Below are 22,417 nucleotides of genomic sequence, written 5' to 3'. Positions count from 1 at the left end.
TATTCCTTCTCAGTCATTCACAGCTGGATTTTCTTGAAGTATGGATATCTCTTAACAACAGACTGAAGTCTCCCCTCAACTAGCATGCTTATTCCAGATTTTGATAGCTCAAACAGGGACCTACACGTGAAATGTTTTTATATTGCTGCATGTGAAGAAATTTTTTAAATAATACTGCCACAGAGAAAGGAAGAGAACACTTAGATTCAGCAAACAGTGATTTCCAAGCATAACATCAGGAAAGCAGAGAACAAGAGAGCTAGTTAACATTGTTAAAACAATAGGCAGAGCTAAATAGAAGGAATAACTCTTGTGCAAGCATGAAAATCTACTCGGGTAAAAAAAAAAAACACCGCATGCATATGCAAGACTCAATTATGTCGGTAAGGAAATTATGAGGGTCCAGCTACATACATAGGTATACCTATTTTTTGTAACTGGATCTAATCACTTCTAAACAAATAACAGACCTCAGAACAATGCTCACAGCATCTGTGAATTATGAATTGAGAAATTAGATTATTTAGCACTCCCATAAAAAGAAATACTAAAAAAAAAAACTGTGCAAAGTGTTTCTAGAGGAACAAGAATTCTTAAAATATTATAAAACTAATTTTTATTCTTAAGTGTATAAATATACATAATGTTCTTGCTCAAAGACTACAAAGAATAAATAGTAAGCAAATCAAAAATAGCATATGTATGATGAAAAAGAACTATAGGTCAATGCTAATGCACATATGATCAGATATGCAAGAAAGCCCTAACTGAGAGGTGAAGGAGACAAAGGGGAAAGGAAGAGGACACACTCAGGTGTCAGATGCCAAAGTAAATACTGATTTCAGTTCAAATCTGTGGGACTAATCACTTGCCTGAAGTGATATATTCACACATACCAGGTCTATCGTCAGTCAGAACTCCACTTAAAGACTACTTTTATTTACCACCAGGTAAAAGTCATATCTGTATCTTAAAACCTCTGGTAACACAGGAAACTTCTTCTGTCTCCGCATAAATTATCTGAGCTGGCACTGCCTACCTGTTCTATAAACACCGTTCTCCAGGTTTGAGTGGTTTTTAAAAATAATAAAAAAAATCATTTACTTTCTTAATCCACACAGAAAAAAAAACCTCTTAAAAGGTTACTTTAATTGCAAATTGATGCGTTTGCATTTGCCTAATTTTTAAGAAGGATAAAAAGGCTGATTCAGAGAGCTACCAGCCTGTTAACCTCACCTCTGTGCCAAGGAAGATCATGGAGCAGATCCTCCTGAAAGCTGTGCTAAGGTGCATGGAAGAGAGGGAGGTGATACGGGAAAATCAGCATGGTTTCATGAGGGGCAGGTCCTCCCTGACCACCCTTGTCACATAACATGGTCAGTAGACAAGGGAAGAGCAACTGATGTCATCTATCTGGATTTCAGTAAAGTTTTTGACATGGTCCCCTATAACATCCTTCTCTCCAAATTAGAAAGATATGGATTTAATGGGTAGATTGTTAGATGGACAAGGAGCTGGTTGCAAGATTGTGCCCGGAGAGTAGTGATCAACAGCTCAATGTTCAGATTGAGATCAGTGACGAGTGGTGTGCCTCAGGGGTCAGTACTGGGACTGGTGCTCTTTAATATCAGTGACATCAACAGCAGGATCAAATTCACCCTCAACAAGTTTGCAGATGACACCAAGCCGTGTGGTGCAATTGACACGCCAAAGGGGAGGCATGCCATCCAGAGAGACCTAGACAGGCTCAAGCAGTGGGCCCAGGTAAATCTCATGAGGTTCAACAAAACAATTGCAAGGTCTTGCATCTGGGTCATGGCAACCCCTGCTATCACTACAAGCCAGGAGATGTAAGGATAGAGCACTGTTGAAAAGGACTTGGGGATACTGGTGGATGACAAGCCAGACATGAGCCAGCAGTATGTCCTTATAGCCCAGAAAGCCAACAGTGTCCTGGGCTGCATCTTAAGGGAGCATGGCCAGCAGGTCGAGGGAGGTGATCCTGCCCCTCTGCTCCGCAACGTGAGACCTCACCTGGAGTACTGTGTCCAGGTGTGGAGCCCTCAGTACAGGAGAGATGTGGACCTGTTGGAGTGCATCCAGAGGATGGCCACAAAAATGATTCAAGGGATGGAACACCTGCCCTACAAGAACAGGCTGAGAGACTTGTTAACACGGTCTGTTATGATAAAACAAGGGAAAATGGCTTCAAAGTAAAGGAGGAGAGATTTAGACTGGATATATGGAAGAAGGTGGTTTGGTGTTTTTTTTTTTTTTTATTTTGTTTGTTTGTTTTTTAAACTGTAAGTGTGGTGAGGTAATGGAACAGGTTGCCCAGAGATATGGTGGATGCCTCATCCTTGGAGAGTTTCAAGATCAGGCTGGATCAGGCTCTGAGCAACCTGGAGCTGTAGATGTCCCTGATCATTACAGGGGAATTGGACTAGATGATCTTTAAGGGTCCTTTCCAACTCAAATGATTCTATGATCCTATTTCAATATCCTCAGAAAATGAACATGCAACTGCCAGCAACATTACTGCAACAGATTCTATGTGATTATGTTCCATTCTAGTGATCAAAAAGGAACATGGAGAAAGAGTTACCAAGATTAAGAAGGAGGGGAATGCATTTTGTGATTTAAGAAAGAATCTTCTGCTCTTCAAAACAATAGCTTTATTGTTAATTATTAATACCTTGTACTTTGGGACGGATACAACATTTATATCAGTCCTATCTTACAAATAGCAGAACTCAGATAGGAAGACATTCTACCTTGCCTTTACTGCCCTGTAACAGAACATTCACAACACAGGACTGTTGCTTATTTGTCCTTGTTGTAATCCATTAAGCACGATGTTTCCTCTAAATATGCCTTTAGTTTTCCACAGTGTTCCAGTTATTATAATATGTATTGCAAATATGAATATCTCATTATCTTAGAGTGAACTGGAACTGCTTGGATTACATCAGAAAATCCACCTTGCAAAAACAAATGGATTTCAAGAGGAAAAGAAAAGATGAGGATTTCAGTCATCTCTTTTTCATTCATTGGTGGTTTACTTTTGAAAGTTGGTTCTTCTTTTTAACTGGCCACAATAACAGTTTCTGTCCTGCCTGTTAATTGAATATGCTAAAAGAAGGTTTTCCTCCTGCACATTAGGATGTGGCTCAGTGTAGAATTTAAACTAAGGAATTACGCAAAGCCGTCCTACAGCAACATTCACAACTGTCAGACTTAAATACTAATCTCTCTTCACTAAGATTAGTCTCCATACACTAAAGAAATACAATGCACTTACATGCTTACTACACTGGAAAAACACTTCATCTTCACATACAAAAACATTTCCAGCCTTCTACAAACATGGCTGTCATCATGACAAAGACACCAACTATAAGTAAGTATTGACAATGGCTGTCTAAGCACTGGTTCATTTCAAACTGATGCCACACTACTGTGCCTTTCAGCCTCTCTGGTTCATCAGAATAATCTGCACTGTCTTCCAGGAACTGTTTGGTAAAGGTACACAAGATATTCCTTACTGACCTGGGACTTCTTCATTAGCAAGGTAGATAGCTACTGCAAACACCATGAGCCATTGCTGTGCTACCACTGCATTCATCTATATGTGCTGCATAACATCACTCTCCACACAGCATATTAATTTACGCAAACAACTGTCAAGGATCCAGCCTGGACAGAGAACATAGAAAAGCAGAGTTCACCATTAGCATAAGGACCACATTAACAGTTACCAGACTTTGGTTTACACTCAAGTGTGCCTGCACACCACGAGAATCAAATTGGGATTCATAAAGTATTTTTACTAAAGTTTTAAACACCTATCTCAGATAGGAAAGGAACTGAGGAGTATATTAGTCAGCTCTATGTGAAGCCGAGGCAACAGTTCACAACATTCATCATCCCCTGAGCCATCATTTCAATTAACAATACCCAATAGTACAGCAATGGAGATGCAAACATTAAAGGAACATTTGATAAACCGCAGCAGAAGAGTAGCCAGGAGTCTCTGTATGGTCAACACATGAACATATTTTCATAGTGATGCCATTGGACTTATCTAGATGTAAATTCTAGATGAGAATATTAATCCACAGACCTATGGAGCTTATCCTTTTAATCCTCTGTGGCCACATCCCTATGCTCAGGTATCAAGGCTTGTCTTTAGGAACATCAAGAGAATCAGAATAAGAGCTTACTCAGATGGTATGGGCATGACGTTGGGGGAGGAGGAAGGGGTGCGTGCCTTCAAGCAACTGGCTCTCATATTCATAAAAAGGATTATTAGAGCTGCCAGCTAAAGGAAATACCTCCTCAACTTAAGATGCACAAGCTTAGACTTTTAGCATTGCAGTCCTCCATTAAAACTCTACTATTATCCAGTATGTAAGAAACCTTACATCATTTCCTAGCAACACTATTACTAGCGGCATAAGCTAGATAGTCTGTAGGCAACTATGTTCTTGTTTGCACAGACAGTGCATAAACTCTCTATTTCTCTGATTAACTGGTTAGTGTCCTTCAATATACATTCTGCAATTTTGCTTTCAAATGTGCACACAAACCCACTGTAATTGCTGCCACAGCTCTGATAAAAAGATTTTGGTTTCTGATTTTCAGTATATTTTTGTTTTCAAAACTTCTTCCAGCCTACTCCCCATTGTTTTAGAAGAGATCTTTTAAAATAGCAGTTTCCCACCATAATCTTAAGCACAGCATGCTATGAACCAGTTTATTCTTGAGGAACCCCATTCATAAGTTAACCTTTAATATATGCTTGTGGTATGATACTTTTTCCTGTGCCACTAGGGACACTGAAAATACTCAAGAAGGTGGTAAAGTAAATGAATTTTTGTTAGGACTGCATAAATTGCAAACGGTAGAGCAGAAAAGGCATTGAAACTATACATCCTACACTACAGTTCCTTACTCCCAAGAGTACTAACATTCTTCAGAAGAGTGGGAAGATGTGTTCACGTGCTAAGTGAGTCTGCTCCTTGCTGAAAAAGGAAGAGAAGATAAAATACTTCTCTCCTATAAATCCTTGAAGCTTAGAGGAAGCACTTCCCAGATACCAGCAGACTGAAGTAGTACCAGGAAATGGCATGAGCCAGCTATTTCAGCCAGCGGAAGGGAGTGGATCAGCCACCTGGCATCATGTAGGATTTGTCTGCAAGCTCAAGATGTCCAGTTCTCCCTCCAACTATATTAAGTGAGCTATATGCTATGCCATGTCACTGTGACTCGGGAGGCAGCCTACTTTGTTTCCAACTTACAGAAGCACATGGAAGCATCACAAGTGTCATGCTGCTGTGTTATAAAGTACAGAATGATGCATTGAGATGAGGATCAAAGATCAAAAAGAAAGTTTGTTTAATCTCCTTCTTCCTCTACTCAGCGGTCCTTCAGCTGAGCTTGTAGAAGAAACACAAGAAAAGCAGAGAAAGGTATTTAGAGGGACTCAAAACCATCATTCCACACAAGACCCCATTTTCCACCTCCTGGAGAATGTGTGAATTTGTGATCCACTCTCCACTGTGTGCCCAAACAAGACACACTGGCAAAGGTGAATGTATGACTTAATTATGTTTCATACATTTCTAAAAAATAATTTTTAAGATTCCTAAGTACAAAAAAAAAAAAGAAAAAACAACCAAAATCACGTGTCATTAAAGAAAAGCTCTAATACATTTGCCCAACACACAATAATTGCAAGGTAAGTTTCATGAACATCCAAATCTAAGATGATAACTTTAATGGTTAACAGAGATTATTTAAAACGAAATGTACTGATTTTAATAGACCATCTAATCTATTCCTCATGTGCACATTTTAAAGAAAAGTATGCCTTATTCATCCTTGATAACTTCCCGCTCAGTTCCTAAGACAGGGAAGGAGAAACGATTGTTGCTAAAAGCTGCATTATTTCTCGGTTGAGCATAGGTTTGCAGAAGTCTTGGAAAACATTGTACTATTTTTCAGGGCATTCTAAGAGTAAAAACTATGATACATTACTTTTATCTTCTCTATTATTATATGTTCTTCATTCCATTTATTGTTTCTTTGCCCACAGAGGACTGTCATCACATCTCTGATGATTATAATAGCATACATTTCTAATGAAAAGATTTAAGGGTCTAAAAAATTTCTTATTTCTTCAGAAAGCTTGAGAGGCATCATCATCTGTTTCAAAGCTTTAAAAGCAGAAGAAACTCTCCCCAAATGTGCATACAATTTTTAAAACTGCAAGTAAATGCCTATTCCTATAAACCTATGTCTGCACATATAATTGGGAAACAATTTTAATACAAAAAGACTTGAGAACAAGGAAGGAGCAGGAAGGATAATTTTACAGCATGCATCACAGACGAGACTGTCTTCCAACATACATAAAAGACTGCTTTAAAAAGAACACAGTGATCAGGTTTTCTTTGTGAACATGAAGGATGGGATGAGGGGTTTACTTCACAAATAAGGAATTGTAGCCTGCCCACTAAGAAAGTGCTTTCTTATTTGACAGTTCAGCTCTAGAACTAAGCAACCTATGGAAACATTTAAACAGTAAGTTATTTCAGCTCAGGCACATCTGTGCATCAGCAATTTCTTGTACCATACGTTCACTAATTTACAGAGCAGCACATTTTTAACCAAGGAGAATGTTTACATGAGGTTGCTGCACTTAATCACCAAAATTGAGCCACGTCCAACAATTTGTTGGGCTGTGACTGACTAGAAACAGCAGTTGTGAACCACATGCAAAGGAATACCTGACAATGATTGCCCAAATACATTTGCTGTAGAGCACAGAAGCACAAATAAGATGATCTGCTGCATTAACATCCAATATGTATTTATAAAGATTTTGGAAAAAATGGGCGTATTTGCATGGAAGGTACACGTGAACCTTGCACATGCAAATTTGGCATTCAGTTTTGAAAATTTGTCCTGAAAATCCATTTTTAGTGGGCTCTCACGAACAACTTCTTCCATCTGAACTTAATCTTATGAAAAGAGATGAGCACACGAATTTGAACAGGCACTGCTTTCAGGCTTTGCTCTGCTCTAAGTCTAAACTGGTAAAAATATGACAGTTCACAAGCCTCAGAAAAAGCAAGCCTGCAGCACTGTGTTCACTGTTGTGCCTATTATCTAACTGCAAGCTTCCACTTCAATTGTACAGCGGGAAACGTGTGTTTTCCAGACTCCATTATTCTATACCCTCTTACATCTTCTTAATACTTCTAGTAAGCAGTCAGATTTCCTTTCTGTGGCTGACTTTTAGGAAATCTGGCAGTGTAATCAACTGAAACAAAGAAAGGGAAAACTATTCTGCGTAAAGTAACCTTCCTGAAGAAGCTGTAGTTAGCAATATGACTCAAGTTCAGTGCATATTAAAGATTGACGGCTTCATCGGGTTGGCACCTTGAAGAGGTTAATTATATGATGGCGGTAACCCAAAAGACAGATTCTGTCAGTTAAGTTGTTTGCATAGAATGCTTATTTTTAGTGCTAAGCATATTAAAGAAAAAAAGGCTGCAGCCAGTAAGTTTAAAAGGCAGTAGGAAGGAGGCTGAGTGGTGTAATTCAGCGATTCATACTTGAAGCAATGCATTCCAAAGAACTCACTAGCCTTTAAAGAAAGGGCTGAGGCTTTTGAGGCTGAGCATAAAGAAAAAGCATTTGCTGAACTAAACTCAGTCACTCGAGCTTTAAATACTCTTTAAAATTTCGGTGCATGTATTGACAATTTAAGAAAAACAAAACACAGACAGAAAAGCAGCACTTCAGAAGTGGTCTTAAAGATCTCTTCTCACACTGAAAGATCCACTGTACTTTCCTGTTTTGACACTTAGAGCAGTTCATCAAGACAGACAGTTGCCACATGGAAGGAGACATGCCAAAGTGAAATGCAAGCATTAAAGGGCAATTAATGCAGGCAAATCAACTTTTTTTTTTTAAAATACACCTTGTCTGACAAAACCATGCTAGTTCAATAAATATTGATCTAAGAATAAAACATTTCGTTAATAATACCTTTGTGGTCGAAACAACTTCGTTTAAATGCCATTGACATCAGTAATAGTACAGAAGAGAATTCTGGTGCAGTTTGCTGTCGATCAGCTCTCCTTTGAGCCACATCATGTTTCATTTATCATGCTGCACACCCTACCTCCTTACCCAGAGGCAACAGAATTAAAAGGTCACATCTTAGCCAATAAAATATAAATATATCTTCTGTGGGGAAAAAACAGTGTCTCTAATCAGTCATCCAAACAAGACAGCAGACTACCCAGAAGGTTGTGTGCTGCTGCACATCAATAAACATCTTTATCTAGGAACTAAAATGAAAAATATCAAACCAGCAGAAGTATGAAAGAGGAACTCAGAGGCCTGTCAGAAAAATTACAAAATTAAAGCTGAGCACTGCATTCAGCAAATAGATGATACAGACATGGCAGAAATAAGTAGTGCTGGGAGCTAGGTACAGCTAGCACACATTGGAATTTTAAGTAACAGGGAAAAACACCATGGATACTTTCTGTTTCTACGTTTTCTTTCAGATTTCTTTACCAGTAAACATCTAAGTCAGCCCCCTTTTTATTTCTTTACCTCTTAAGTATGAAAAAGAAAAAAAATACTTCTCTCTAACAATAACCAAAAAACTAAGTAATACCCTGCTGATAACAATTTCTGGATTCTTTTAATCCCTGAAAATGATTTCTCCTCCATCTTTCAGCCTCACTAATCGAAATGCTTCAGGAAACAGTAATTCTGAAACACAGGGAAATAACAAAGAGTGCCCAAATTGTATGGGCTGCTCATCTACTTCCACTGCATGTCAGAACAAACCTTAGGTGTTTGCAAGGACAAAAGCATATTGGGATGCTAAAGAAATACATCCATCCATATTGCTACTAAAATACATACAGTACACACTCTTACTGGTGAGCTGTTGTCATACAGCATAACTTTCCCACTAGAATTACTGTTAACAGAGGAAGACCAACTGGTAGTCTCTGTCTTGCAAAAAATCTGTTCATCTAATTAATGAACAGGTTTGTACACATTCCACTAGACTGAAACAAGCTTTATAGCCAGATCACAGCAAATTGCTTGGTGAAATAGGAGGCACGTCAAGTCCCAAACCATCTAAATAGCACTAATACATGAACAGCACAAAATAGTTGGCTAGGGGAGAACGATGACTATGTCCATATCTGGAAAGGGTTTGAAGTTACAGATATCTGAGCAGAAGTGAGAAAACTGCGGGGTTCTTGACAGGGAAAATGCTAAAGAAAGTGCAAAGGGATATAAGTGTTGTCTGTGGCCCAAGCAAAAAAAACAAAAATAGCAAGCTGGACTAAACAGACAGTACCCATCAGTGGAGTTCAGCCAGTGCTCTGGGAAAGAAGCAAAATGAAACAGCAATAGCAAGACAGCTCAAAAACATGTAAACCCCAGCATTTTATGTGTGAGGTATTGTGAGCAGATATACAGCGAGACACCGCATTTAGAGACAATAAAAAAAACAATATTTCCGTTATGCAACTCTATCCTTTGCCAATGCAGAATTTATTTTTTTTAAAAAGTATGGCATAGAGACACTCCTATTTACAAAATGGGAGTGGGGGCAATGGCGATTCGGTTTTTTTGTTGTTGTTGTTTTGTTTCTGTAAAGGAATAAATTCATTGCAATGGTTTTCCCAGAGGTTAAAAAACTTCATCTGGGGGAGGGGGAGAATAAAAGTAAGTTTATCACTTCTGAAAATGTATAAAACTTTTACAGATAAGTCTCTCTTTTGCAACCTCTATTCCTTTCTCAAAACTCTATAGTCCAAATCACAAATGTTCTTAAAGCAATGGTCATCCAGTCCTGAGGCTCACTTTACTGAAAGAAACAGAAGTTTAGCTATTGAACCAAGAGCAGCCTAAAGAGACATGCAGGACTATACTACATCAGCTGCTAGTCTTCCCACTCACCAGATCTGACCCTTCTGTACTGACACATTTCAGTCCTCCGTGACCTTGCTTCAGGAGTAGGCTCTCTGAAGACCCCTTAGAGAATGAGACATCACAGCACTTGAATGCAAGTGTCACGGCTTGACCCTTACAAGATAGAAAGGCTCAATTCACTAAAACATAAAAGCATGCATTTAGTTTGTGTTGAAGCCTATGAATCCTACAAATACACTTGAACTTTTTTTTTTTTTTTTTGGAAGAAGAGGGTCTAAATCTACTACTAGTTAAGAATTTCTTACAACTCTACTGAATCAAGAATATATCTGTGCCTTCAGAAACTGTTACTCCTACCACAGCAGTATAATTCTTGGCTCTTGGTATCCAGCTCTGTGGTTGACTGTGCCTAAAAAAAGCTGATTATGGTACTGCAGCCATTTAAAGACAGATTTGGGCATATGAAATAATTACCTACACACCTACTTTTTTGTTCATCTTTTACAGTTTGGAAACATTCATTTAAAATAATAAATCTGGGAAACATAAGAAAATCAAAATATTAAGTTAAAAATAAACTTTGCCACTCAATCTTCCCCCAGTCCCACGTGCAGAGGACTAACTGCCAGCAGTGACTGCTGCACTCCTGTTAGAACTGAGGTAATTTAAGAGGAATGTCAGTATACATTTACATTTCAAATTTTATTACTCTGCTTTAAGAGAAAGAATGCCTGCTATTGTCATATAAAAATATTTACAAAATCTTTGGTATCTGGTTTTAGTCCAACAGAATTAAAATCAAAACTCTTAGCATCTCCTCACACAGTGCATCTTTTAGAAGAATATTAACCATTGGAAAACGCATTTGGTGAAAACATTTTTTAAAAACTGAGAAGTGTAACTGTTCCTCATTCTAGAGGAAGTTCAAGGCTGTTGTTGCATTACGAATAGCTACACGTGGTCAGCTTTGCAAGCTATGAGCACTTGCAAATCTGGCTGCCTCCAGCATTCAAGCCATTCCAACCCAGTTTGCTTTGAACAGGCATTTCCTACCATGGAGAGCCACAAGGGGATGGACATCTCAAGCTAAAGAGATCTACATCAGTTGCATAACTTTAATTCTAAATGAGAGACTGCATTCTCACCCTCTTGCCTGCAGATTGGATTTCCCTCTCTTCCTCTGGTAGAAGACAAAGTAATCATTTTTCAAATTATATTAATTTCTCTTTTAAGAGCAAAATGGCAGAAACTTCCTTGGTGGCCATCTGGCAGCTGCCTTTTTCTCATAGCACTGGAACCTATCAAAAATTACTTGTGTACCAACAAAGGCTTTCCAAAGCCATCTCTAACAGACATGCATTGTATTATTAGATACACCCAGGGAAGAAATGCAGAACCTGCGCAGAATAAAGCATTAAGAATGGAATTATATAATAAAGAAGTTATTTACTCTTTGGCTTCGCAAATAGGGAAAAACAGTTTCTATTATTCTTTTCCTCTTAAACCAAATGCATTTCTGAACACAGTAGTCCAGGTTTGAAACTGCAGCACTAAGTAGGAAAATAAAAAGCTCATCACGTCCAGTCTAGAAGTAATTCCACAAACTGAATCCAGGGAAAAAACAACAACTTATTTGCTGTCCCCTCCTGCTCTCGCTAATGCCTGCAGTCAGGAAGGCACAGTACCAGGCAGTGGTGCCACTCAGCCCTTGCTCTCTCAGATAGGGCTCCCAAGATGATGCCGTTTTGATGTAGAGACCTGTATGCTGGCAACAAGCACGAGTGCATCAACTCATTTCAAGATGTCCAAAATGAGGCTATCACAAGGCAATATCTTCCAGCCGCTGCAAAACTTGCTTCCAAACTGAAACAGCTACCCAAAGGTGAGAAACCCAGTATCACATTTCTAATCCCCATAACAGCTAGACTTCACACACAGACAAAAACACCCACAACTACTCATATAAAAAATTCCTGTCTTATGAATCTTTCCAGCTTAAGAACGTTTCTCAGATCACTTTTTTCTGACTTTCACTTAAGCGAGTATTTTCGCAATGCATGTAAGAAATATTCTGCTGCTGGCAACCTATTTGATAAAACATCTTAAGAATAAAGGTCAGGTAAAAATTGGTATGATGTGGAGCTCTAGTGGTAGTGGGCTAGTAACACACCACGTAACAACTGTGAAACAGTAGGTACTGGCCTTACGTCTGAAAGCAGTAAGTGAGAACACAACAAATGAATTTAAACAAGGAGAATGAAGAGCGAGAATGTTTGGAATCAAATTCAGCAGCATTTCAAGCTCACAGAATACGTCTGTGCAACGATGAGCAATTCCATTTTCAACACATGAGCTTCAACCTTGTAATGACAACTGCAGTTAAGCAACACAAAAATAAAATCAACACTGTACATAAAAGAAAATATATATGTAGTTCAGCAGTAAATCAATGCTTTTTAATCAAAACTAGCTGAGAGTGGAGTAATTCTACGCTTTCTTTTATAACAGTCATCCATATTAGTCTTTTTGTGCTAGCCATGGTAGCTCCTACACCAGCCAGGAAAAACTCTCTGCTCCCAATTGCAACATCAGCAAGATACTGTAACACCATCACAGTCAGTTTTAACACTGTAATTCAGTAGCCCTGTTAGACCCTGATGTTGGGCAGAAATTAAACCCTTCATCAAAAGAGCACCTTACTCAAGTGCACAGTGCCATCACACATCCTACTGGCAAATGTTATCCTCAGCTTAATTCTTGCTGAACATCAACATTCCACCCGTGAAGGAGACATGATTTTTCCCCACTCAAGGTGGTAGAACATGCAAAACATACTGCATCCATGGTGTTTCATCACACAGAGGACGCCAGTGCTCTTACAGCAATCACCTCGTGAAATGTCAGCATTGCTCTCCTAACTTTTAAGATGCCATTTGCACTGGGGTACGTCTTAGCAGATGTTTATAAAGCAAGGACAATAGTGGCAGTTTTCAGAATGTCAAAAAGCAGCACCAAAACCAAACAGCATCGTACTGTGCGTGCACAAACAGCTAACCCCAGTATTAGGAGGCCCCATTTCCAGATCTGAGCAACACCATCAGTTGCATAAAGAAACACGATTCTGAATCCTCACTACGAAACTTGCAACCCCTTCCTAGGGGAACTGCTTTCATCCCCCACTACAGAAAAACAAGGCATTACTGAAAAGCCCTTGTGTGTGCTTGCTGCTGACTCGCAATGGATTCCTCACTTTAATCCACACTATAAATTTTCACTAAGCATTTTTGTTCTGCTTCCTGAACTGAGCACAGAACGCCTTGATTCAGTACCACTCCATTTAAGATCGAATGTACTTCCTCTTGCTAGCGTAGATCATTAACTTCTTCACAAGTGTTATCGCTTGGCATCTTCCAGCCAAACAGTGGTCTTTTAACTTGCATGTATTCCAACCCAGCACCACCAGGGAAACACGATACAACTCTGGGCCCTACGCTTTTGCCACCCAATTGAAGCTAACTGAAGAAGCTTGCTCTAATTTATGCCCATTTGATGCGCACGGGACGCAGAATGAACCCCAGAACACAGGGCTCCGGGAGGAGGGACGCCGAGCCGTGTTACCTGGTGGGCAGCTGCACTCTGCTGGCGCTTCTCTCACCGCTCGGATTTTTGCCAAGTGCTCGTAGGACTTCTGTGGGGGAGAGGAGCAACGTGACGGCTCTCGGCCTGCCAGCGCCCAGCGGCACAGCCCCGCGTGCCCGCGAGCTGTGCTTTACAGCTGTCTGACCGAGCGCAGAACTGGCGATGGCTTCGCCTCTTGGACGTGACCCAGCCTGGAAGGCTGACTTCTCCACCCCCACCGAAACGAGCCCACCGCCGCCGGCTTTCTCTCACCTTTACCACCCGTCACAAGCGCCCTAGAACTTTTTTTTTTTTTTTCTCCCCGATTACAAGCCCGCTCCTCGGTACGGACGAGAAGCGCGGGGAAACGTGGGGAAAACCCTCAGCGCGATGTCTCTTCACGCACCCCGCCGGCCGCCCCGCGCGCCCCCCAGCTCCAGCCTTGCTGCCCTCGGCCCCGCCGCCCGCCCTCAGCCTCCCGGAGCAGTCCCCCGTCCCGCACACCTGGGCGAGCAGCCGCTCCACTTTCTCCTGCATCATCGCGTTGAGCTGTTCCAGAGAAAAGCCGGGCAGCGGCGGGAGCGGAGCGGCGGCGGAGCCCCCCTGGGCGCCCTCGATGGCCGCCAGCCGGGCCTGGAGGTCGCTGGTTCGTACCCCCAGGTACACGCAGGAGGCGGCCGCCAGCGCAGAGAGCAGAGCGGGCACCGCCGAGCAGCACGGCCCAGCCCGGCGCGGGCAGCGCTCCCCGCCGCAGCCATCCCGTCCTGCGGCTCCGCGGCTCTTGCCCAGCATGCTTTTGCACGCTTCGGCTGCGGCAGCTTTTATTTCCTTTCCTCCGCCCCCCATGGAGGCGACTAATTTACAAACAAAAATAATAGCAAGGAACTACACCGAAACAGGCAACCAAAAGGCGGGTGACGAGGACTAAATAAACAAACGGAGGCGGAGCCCGCGGCCGTCCCCGCACTTCGGCGGCGTAAAGCGGCGCGGGTCGAGCCCCGCGGCTGCCACCCGCTCGGAGCCGTGCGCTGTGCGAGCGCTCCGCCACTTGTCAGAGAGCTGTGGGGCGGGAGGGAACCCCCGCTCCGCTCCCTCCCTCCCCGCCGGACTTGTTGCTCCCCCTCCACCTGCCTGCCGGCGCCCACAGCCGCGCCGCGCCGGGCGGGGAAGCCCCGAGCTCGGCCCCGCTGTCAGCCGCCGCCCCGCCCTCGCTGCACGGCGTTCACCTGGGCGGGGGCTCGGCACGAGCTGCTGCCGCCGGCTTCGCCCTCTCCTGCAGCTGTTTCTCCCTCGCGAGCCGCTGTTCGAGGCAGCAGCGGAGCCCGAGGGGACGCGCGGCTCTAAGGACTGCTAGAAAGGTGGAAAGCGTCCCGGGGTAAAGCTGGACATGGTGACTCCCAGACAGCACCGAGCGTGCTGGTTTGCACCGCGAACTGCATTTCCTCGCGGAGTTCTGTTTGTGCACTTTTATTACCTATTGTTTTCCAAGCGCTCGAGTGATTGCAACTGCTGTGAAAACACGAATGCAAAAAGCTCGGTGGGGTTCTGTGCGATCACTGAGCCTTTGGGTAAAGCACGTCACAAATTCACCACTACCGCTTTATACTTCGTAATTCATCTTTCTTCATTCTAAAAAAAGAAATGTTTCACGGGCCGCTGCTGGGGAGCAGAAGCCATGACCGCCAGCCTTGGGTGACCATTCCTCACGACAAACAGTTAATGGTTGTGATGGGCAACGTGCAGACAAACTCCAGCGAGCCGCATGTGCCTTGCCTTTGGGACTCATGTATAACAACCACTGCCTGCAAAGCAGGGATTGCTCACAGCCTATCTGCTGGCAACCAGAGGAAGAAGTGGTATGTGGGACAAAAAATCCCAAACAAGCACACCCGCATGCTCTTATTTGGTGCACAACACAGGCCAGCTGTGTGCTATGTGCGTTGCCTGCCATCCTGTAATGTGGAGGCCATTGGCGCCAGCGAGGCGCTGGGCCCCCTGCTGCACACCCAGCCTGCTGCCTGCTGCCTGCTGCCAGCCCTTGGGATGCCAACACCCCCTGCTTCACACAGCGGCTCTAAAGCAGCCATGCAATGGCATGCCAGTGCAGCGACCTGCCTCAGCATTGTGCTCAGCGTGGTCACACTGCCCAGGCAGCTCTCGGTCCCAGCACTGTGCCACCAGGTTGCTTTTGACAAAGCATGTTTCGCATCAGCAGCTAAATGGCCTGAGATGGAAAAGTCCCTGGCTGCATTCAGTTTGCACATGCTCATCATTGTAAAGATAACTAAATGATCCAGCATTGGGTGGATGTGACACAAGCTCTTTTCTTACTGGGTAGCAAATCTCACGGCAGGTGTTTCTCGTTCCAAAGAAGCTCGTTGCGCAACCTTCATTTTTCTACCTGGGCCAAACTTTTCTGTTTGTCTCTGCTTTGCCAGGATCAAAAGCAGCCTAAAATCAACTCAAAAGCATCCAAGGAACTGTGCTCTTGCTTTGTGTTGCAGAGGCAGCACTGCCTTCTACATCTGGCTGATGTCACCCCTGGGAAAGGACAAGGCTAGCCCGGAATTTGGGATCAGAGCAGCACGTAGAACCAGCAGCAGAGTGGTTGAACCTAGTGCAGGAGCTGCTGCTGCAGGTGAAGGACACAGCTCAGCTGCTTTACCTGCTGCAGAATTCCCTTCTGTCTGAACAGCTGCTGTACCCTCCTGAGCTCAGTTACTTGATACCATCAAGTGGACAGCCAGCAGCTTTGCAGTGTGCTTACCCATCTAAACACAATAAAAAACACATTAAATCTCAGCCTTGCTTCTCTCGCTGCCTTCTCCCAAGCAGGAGGCAGAGTGAATCCAGGACATGTGCAGGTTCAGTGCCAGTGAGGCTGCTCCTTATTTTCCAGCCATGATGATGCCAGTCAAGAAGGCATCCATTTAGAATCATAGCTACGATTGAAAACAGATTTGAGAATGCAATCTGGATAATGAAAATACTGGTTTCTTTACTTTTTTTTCCCCTAAAAAAAATATATATATACTTTTTTATGCCTTTTATCGGTGAAGATTTATTGTTTTTGAATCACAGTTAATAACTGGGTCTAGGGAGTCAAACTCCTACTCCAGGAGTTTGGCTGTTCCCATTTAACTGCTTGTGGGCAGACACCGTGCATCTCAGACAATGCTGATCACAGGTAAGGTGACATAACACATAAGTCGAGGTTACAAAACACTTAAAATGCCTAAAATGCCTGCTTTGCATCTGGTAGCTGGAGTAAAGCAGCTTGAAATCAGAGCGGTGCCCCAGACGCACAGAGCTTGCCATTAATAGTGCAGGTGGAGCGTCAGAAATTGCAGCTCCACGGCAGCCCAACTCAAACAGTAGCGAAAAAAGGGAGAGGGTTTTAAGTAGGGCCTGCGAGGTGCAGACCTGAGACAGCTGTGCTTCCCACCAAGAGGGGAGGGCTCTTGCTTTGAAGATCCCAATCTGCAAATGCTGCATCCCAGCAGATCCATGCATGGTCAGGCAGAGGCACTGACACAAGTTGCAACTGTTTGCATTGCATGGGTCTGTGTTTGAAGATGTGGATGGTGTTTGCAGATAAGGATTTTCCACCAGACAGGCTAGTGTCTGGAGTTCTTTCCATATTTTTATGTCTACAGCGGAGCGCATTCTGGCTGACCAATACACAATCCGTAACTGGATTTCTTTACCAGATACAACATCAATTTGCCATTGGAACTAGACAAAAAGAGATCCCTGAAAAAAATAAGCACACGTCTGCTGAAGTGACAGGTCGTATTCAGCTTATAGAGTATTCTGTATATGTGGACGTGAATGGCAGAAGATGTGGGGTAAGAGCAAGTGGAAAGTGAGATCTGGGACTTGGCACTGGAGCTGAGGTGACACACAGGAGGACAACAGGTTATCAGTGGTCATGCACGCTCCAAGATGCAGCTAAAACCTTCTGTTCTGAATGTTCCTGCTTCAAAATTGAGTCTATACATTATTCATTATATGTGGACTTTAACTGTATCTTCAGTCTGCTGCTTTCTCCGTTCCTCTCATGCCTGCTCAGTTCACCCTCGGTGCCTCTCATGCCCTAAATGAGATTTCTCTCCATTTCTGTGCAGAAGCAGAATTCGGCAGTTCTGTGACTTGCCTCTCTTCTCAGCTCCCTAGAGTGTTAGACAGTACAATGTTTCTCACCGAGCTGCTCATCCTGTCTGCCAAGAATCACCAGAAAAACAAAAAACAACTTACTTTCCAGCTCTGGAAAAAAAAAAATGCTGGAAAACCTTTCATTTTCAAGCACCCAAATAGATTGCCTTCTGTCACTTTAAAGTTAGATAAGCGCACTGAAGTATAGTATACATGATGCAGTACATTAATATACTTAGCAGATGGATAACACTTACTTGTGATTTAATGCTTAGATATACTCATTTCACATCTACTGTACAAGCACTTCATATATTTGTGTCTTTAAGTCAGACTTATCTTCAGACTAGAGGCAACTGAGTCACATGAGCATTAGATTTAGTTTATTAGTTCCATAACCTTACTGGTATTTTGGCAACCCCAATAAAAAATAATAAAATAAGATAAAAAAAACCTCGCATCTGGATTTTAATATATTTCACAGGATATCCTTTTTTTCAATATGATGAAGCCGGCTCTCCTAGACCTACAAACTGACTGATTTGAGACAAAATTCAGGCACGGTATATCATTTTTTACTAAAATTCATGAGCATGTTTTTTTGAGTGAATGTATTACAAAGCACTTCATAACAGATAAGGTGACTACCTTGCATTTTTCAAAGCCTCAAATACTTGCTTTAAAATGCAGCTGACACTTGGGACGTTCTGGCAGGACTTTTGCTGACCAGAGAACCATAATCAGAAGGGGAACGAGGAGACCAGATTTGAGTATCTTGAACAGAAAAAAGGCTTCCTTGCTCTGACTCCAGGCCAATTCACAGCCTTTGGCTTCTCAGCTTGTTTATTTTTCTGTAAGCAAAGGCCATTTGGAATTGATGTGTCTTTGTGAAGGACTGTGGGGATGAGGTTGTGATGAAGTCTCTGAGCCTGCAAAGCTCTGTGTTAACACACAGCTTTACTCACACACATAGTCCAATCCAAATCAACTGGATCAGTCCTGAAAGCAGTTTTAATGTGCGTTGGAGTATTTGGAAGACATGGAAATGCCAAGACAAAGGTCAAAATATAGTATCCAACATAAAAATCCAAGAATAGGTAAGGACGTTTTCTTGTTAATTGTTTATCGCCATTTCTGGTTTCTTTTTTCCTATCTTTTTTATCTGAGGTCATACTAAATAACTTCTGTATGCAGATGCTGTTACATTTAAGGAGCAACTTTATTTCCAGTGAAATGATTACAATAAAGAGTAGACTCCTGGGGGGTCACAGTGGAAACCAACCCTGAAAAATGGCATTGGTAACTCTGAGGATATTTTCATGCCCAAAAACAAAGGCAAAAATTACCAAAGATATAAAAATGAAGAACACGGGACACTAGCAGTCATAGCTTCATGGTAATCTCTATAATGCAGATGTCAATCAACTGAAAATCCTTATCAGAATGTCTGGTACCCTTAGTTATCTTCAGCTCCCCTGATGCTAGTAGTGATCCCACAGTCCTCCTGAGGTCTCTGTTCTTTGTTGCTAGGCCCGAAAACAGCAGTGGTGGGCTCTGAAGATTTGTCCTTTCCGAGCAGTGGTTGAAACTCTCAGCATTACAAAATTTTGAGCAGATCAAAGTTAGATTCAACAGAAATCCCTGCTTTAGTACTTCTTGTTCTTTTTCTGCACTAGTCCCCTATTTGACTACTTTTATCAATGTTTGTCCCTTCCCCAACTATTCAAATACAATTTCAAATGCTCTGCCATTCAGAGACAAAGATTTTAATCTGCTTTTGAAGGACAAGAAAAGGTTTTTTGGAAAACTGTGGCTTTTTCACACAAGTTTTCCAAAGAAAAATCTTTCCTTCCTGATCATGCTGAAATCAGGTATATATAGCAGTGTCTTTATCTTCCTCTAAAAATGCTCAACTACATCACAAGTCAGTAGGAAAGAAAATTTTAAATTTAAAAAAAAAAAAAAAAGAAGAAGAAGAAATTCCTGCTTGTAAAGGCTTGTCTGCATCTGCAAAATGGCTTCTCAATTTCTCTGGGTCAGACCAAGATAAACTGTAAACTGTCCTGGTAAGCATATGACAAAGCAATGCAACAGGGTTACCATGAGGCAGGAGGGAAGTTTGCCCTATGCATTTCACTTTGTTCTTAGCTGTTTTGAGAAGACATCTTGGTTTTCTCAAAACTTTTATCTATTTTTTTCCCACTGAGCTGCCAGCAGTCAGATCAGCCCCTTGCCCTCTCCCTGCCACAGGCCTGGAGCTCCTGGCTCTAGATTTCTCCTTCTCTCACTGCGAGTGGGGAAGGAGGTAAACAGCCCTGTTCTTTCAAGGCTGCACAGTAGAAATAATTACAAAAGCCTTTAAAGGGTGTTTTGTAAGGCATGGGATGTTCAACCACTGAGGCTGATTCCAAAAATCAGTGCTGTCACCTCTTGCGTGTGAAATTCTTAGGGAATGAGAACGGGGTAAAGCAGTCATGACATCTGGAAAGAATTAAGGCATTATCATGAAAATTATGGAACTAACATCTCACCGAGCACAGCCTCTGGGAGCCATAGTGCTGAATGTCAGAAGAGTGTCCGAAACCTGATCATGAAATTTAGGGCATTTTTCCTTTCCATTAGTAGAGAGATAAAGGAGGCCAGCCAGGAGATACTATCAGCTAAAGAATCCATAGATCTCCTGAAGATTTCACAAGTATTCATGGTAATAAGCACAATAAAGTAGCCCGGCTGCTCGGGATTACAAGTCCCAGCCTTATGTCTGCATCATCTCAAGCCAGTCAGGCCTCCAGCTGCCAGAGAACTCCCTGCATCTTTCAGGGCACAGATTCTTCAAATTACTGTCACAGACTTCTTGTAGCTGTCACATTCTTCAAACTATTTCTATTACTTTTGTCTCAAAGGTAAAGTCAAGCAGTTTTGTCTTCCCCATTTGCTGTGCCTGTAAGAAAATCTCAGTCTTTGATGATGGCTGCAAGGGTTCAACTCACTGAGGGCAGCATTAAGGGAGAAAGGGGCCAGGAAGCAGTCTGTTAACTTCCTGTCCACAGTATCAGTCTTGCCCCTTAGCCCCAGAACTCTTCTCTGGTGCTTACATTTTCCTAAACTCAGAACCACTACCTCCTAAACTCAGAACCCTCCATGTGCTCCCAGCAACTTGCAGTGTTGCATTATAGATGTCTGCTTAGAAGTCAACGCAAGCTTTCCTGTTCCTTTATCTTTCCAAGACTGCACTGTCAAAACCAGTCAGCTGAAATGTACACATGAGTTAAACGCTAGCTCTCGTTCTCTCAGGGAGTTGACAGAGGTTCTGTCTTTATAGAAGAGCAGGAATACATTGGTAATTGGTCATATAGGGTCTGCAGCAAATGTCAGTAATGGTGGGAGCTGATAAAGGGGGAAGCCGGGACACAAGGGTGACCTTGTGCTAACACTGCAGAAAGCAGTAAGGTTTGGAGGGGAATAAGAGAAAGATGAATTTATTATAGACTTTTAATTGAGGGCAATGCTCCTAGAAGCTCCTTCTTAGTGGAGTAGAAGTGGAACTGAGAGATGAGGGGGACAGGCATTCATGGTAATAGCTCTATGGATAAGAAAGCAGAAGTGCAGGAAAGATCTGTCACAGTGACACAAACCACTTGATATTTATATATTGAAGGACTGGGAGGAGATATTGGAACTCTCAAATAAGTGTTTTGCCAGCTACCTGGCAGGACGAAGCCATCTTATCTGGGCTCAGCAGATCTCGGCGTAAGAAAGCAGGAGAGCAAGAAAGTGCGCAATACACTTAAGGAGGAATGTTTTCTGGCTGAGTTTTTTGCTCTGGTTTGGTTAAAGCCTCTAAAACGTTGTCCTTCTGACTGTTTCTGATTCAGGACAGCTAGGATCTAAAATTACATCAGTCCCTGTGCTGCAGGGACAGCAGCAGATCCCAGTGGGCTTTGGGAGCAGCATTCCCCCGGTGGGGCAGGAAAGGGAATGTTTTTGATCATTGTAGCTGAAGTATTTTCTGCTTGATGTGGAAGGCCAGGTGGGTGAGCAGGGAAGTGGCGTGCCGAACAGCTCTCTGGAGAGGGGTCTGCTATGCCTGGGGTTCACTCTCCTTGATGAAACTGAGGAAAACTGTTTTGGGGGGAAGTTTATTCCATGCCTATATATCTGCTTTCTGACACACGCATACCCAAAGTCAGGTTTCCAGTGCTTTTTGCCTGACATTATATTTAGATAAGCTATCTTCCTTGAACAGCAGAATGATGTGTGTTTAATTTCTCATTATTATTGAGTATGGATTTGCACCCATTTAAGAAATTCTGTGCTCTGTTTTCTGTTCCATCTTGCCCTAGAGACAGTTTGGTTCTACTGTATTTTCCTGGCTGTCTCTGTCTTCTGTGATTGTAAGTGTTTAAGACTTATTAAATATAAAAGCTCTTTGATATCAGCTGGAGCACAGCTGAGGATTAAGCCTGCCCCTCAATACTCGCTCTGCTGCTGGCGTGTATAAATCCTGCATAGGAATCGCTCCCTTCCACTGAAATCAGCCGCATGAAACACAGCAGATGCTTTGCAAAACAGATTTGAAAGGAAGTGAAGATACCTTTTCCAATGAGCTTTGTGATGAATATAAAATCCAGCAGCAGTGCCACTCCTCTCAGGAAGCCAGTGAATA

General features: G+C 42.5%; 1 protein-coding gene across 23 annotated transcripts in view; it reads right to left on the bottom strand.

The window, feature by feature from the left end:
• The window catches only part of COL25A1 (collagen type XXV alpha 1 chain), a 306,400-nt gene extending 291,636 nt beyond the window's left edge, over nucleotides 1-14,764 (bottom strand). For 10 of the 23 annotated variants that reach the window (XM_021393544.1, XM_021393543.1, XM_021393557.1 and 7 more), the window contains exons 1-2: nucleotides 14,101-14,759; nucleotides 13,597-13,666 (exon numbers count right to left, since the gene is read on the bottom strand). In XM_021393544.1, coding sequence (XP_021249219.1) covers nucleotides 13,597-13,666; nucleotides 14,101-14,442 — 412 coding nt within the window. In that variant the 5' untranslated portion in view covers nucleotides 14,443-14,759. Of the gene's footprint in view, nucleotides 1-13,596; nucleotides 13,667-14,100 lie in introns of all 23 variants that reach the window. The other 13 variants (XM_021393556.1, XM_021393545.1, XM_021393555.1 and 10 more) reach the window with 6 other exon arrangements.

Source organism: Numida meleagris, chromosome 4 (assembly GCF_002078875.1).
Source record: "Numida meleagris isolate 19003 breed g44 Domestic line chromosome 4, NumMel1.0, whole genome shotgun sequence".
NCBI lineage: Eukaryota > Metazoa > Chordata > Aves > Galliformes > Numididae > Numida > Numida meleagris.
The sequence above is the reverse complement of the archived record's forward strand: the minus strand, read 5'-3'. Positions and strand labels throughout refer to the sequence as shown.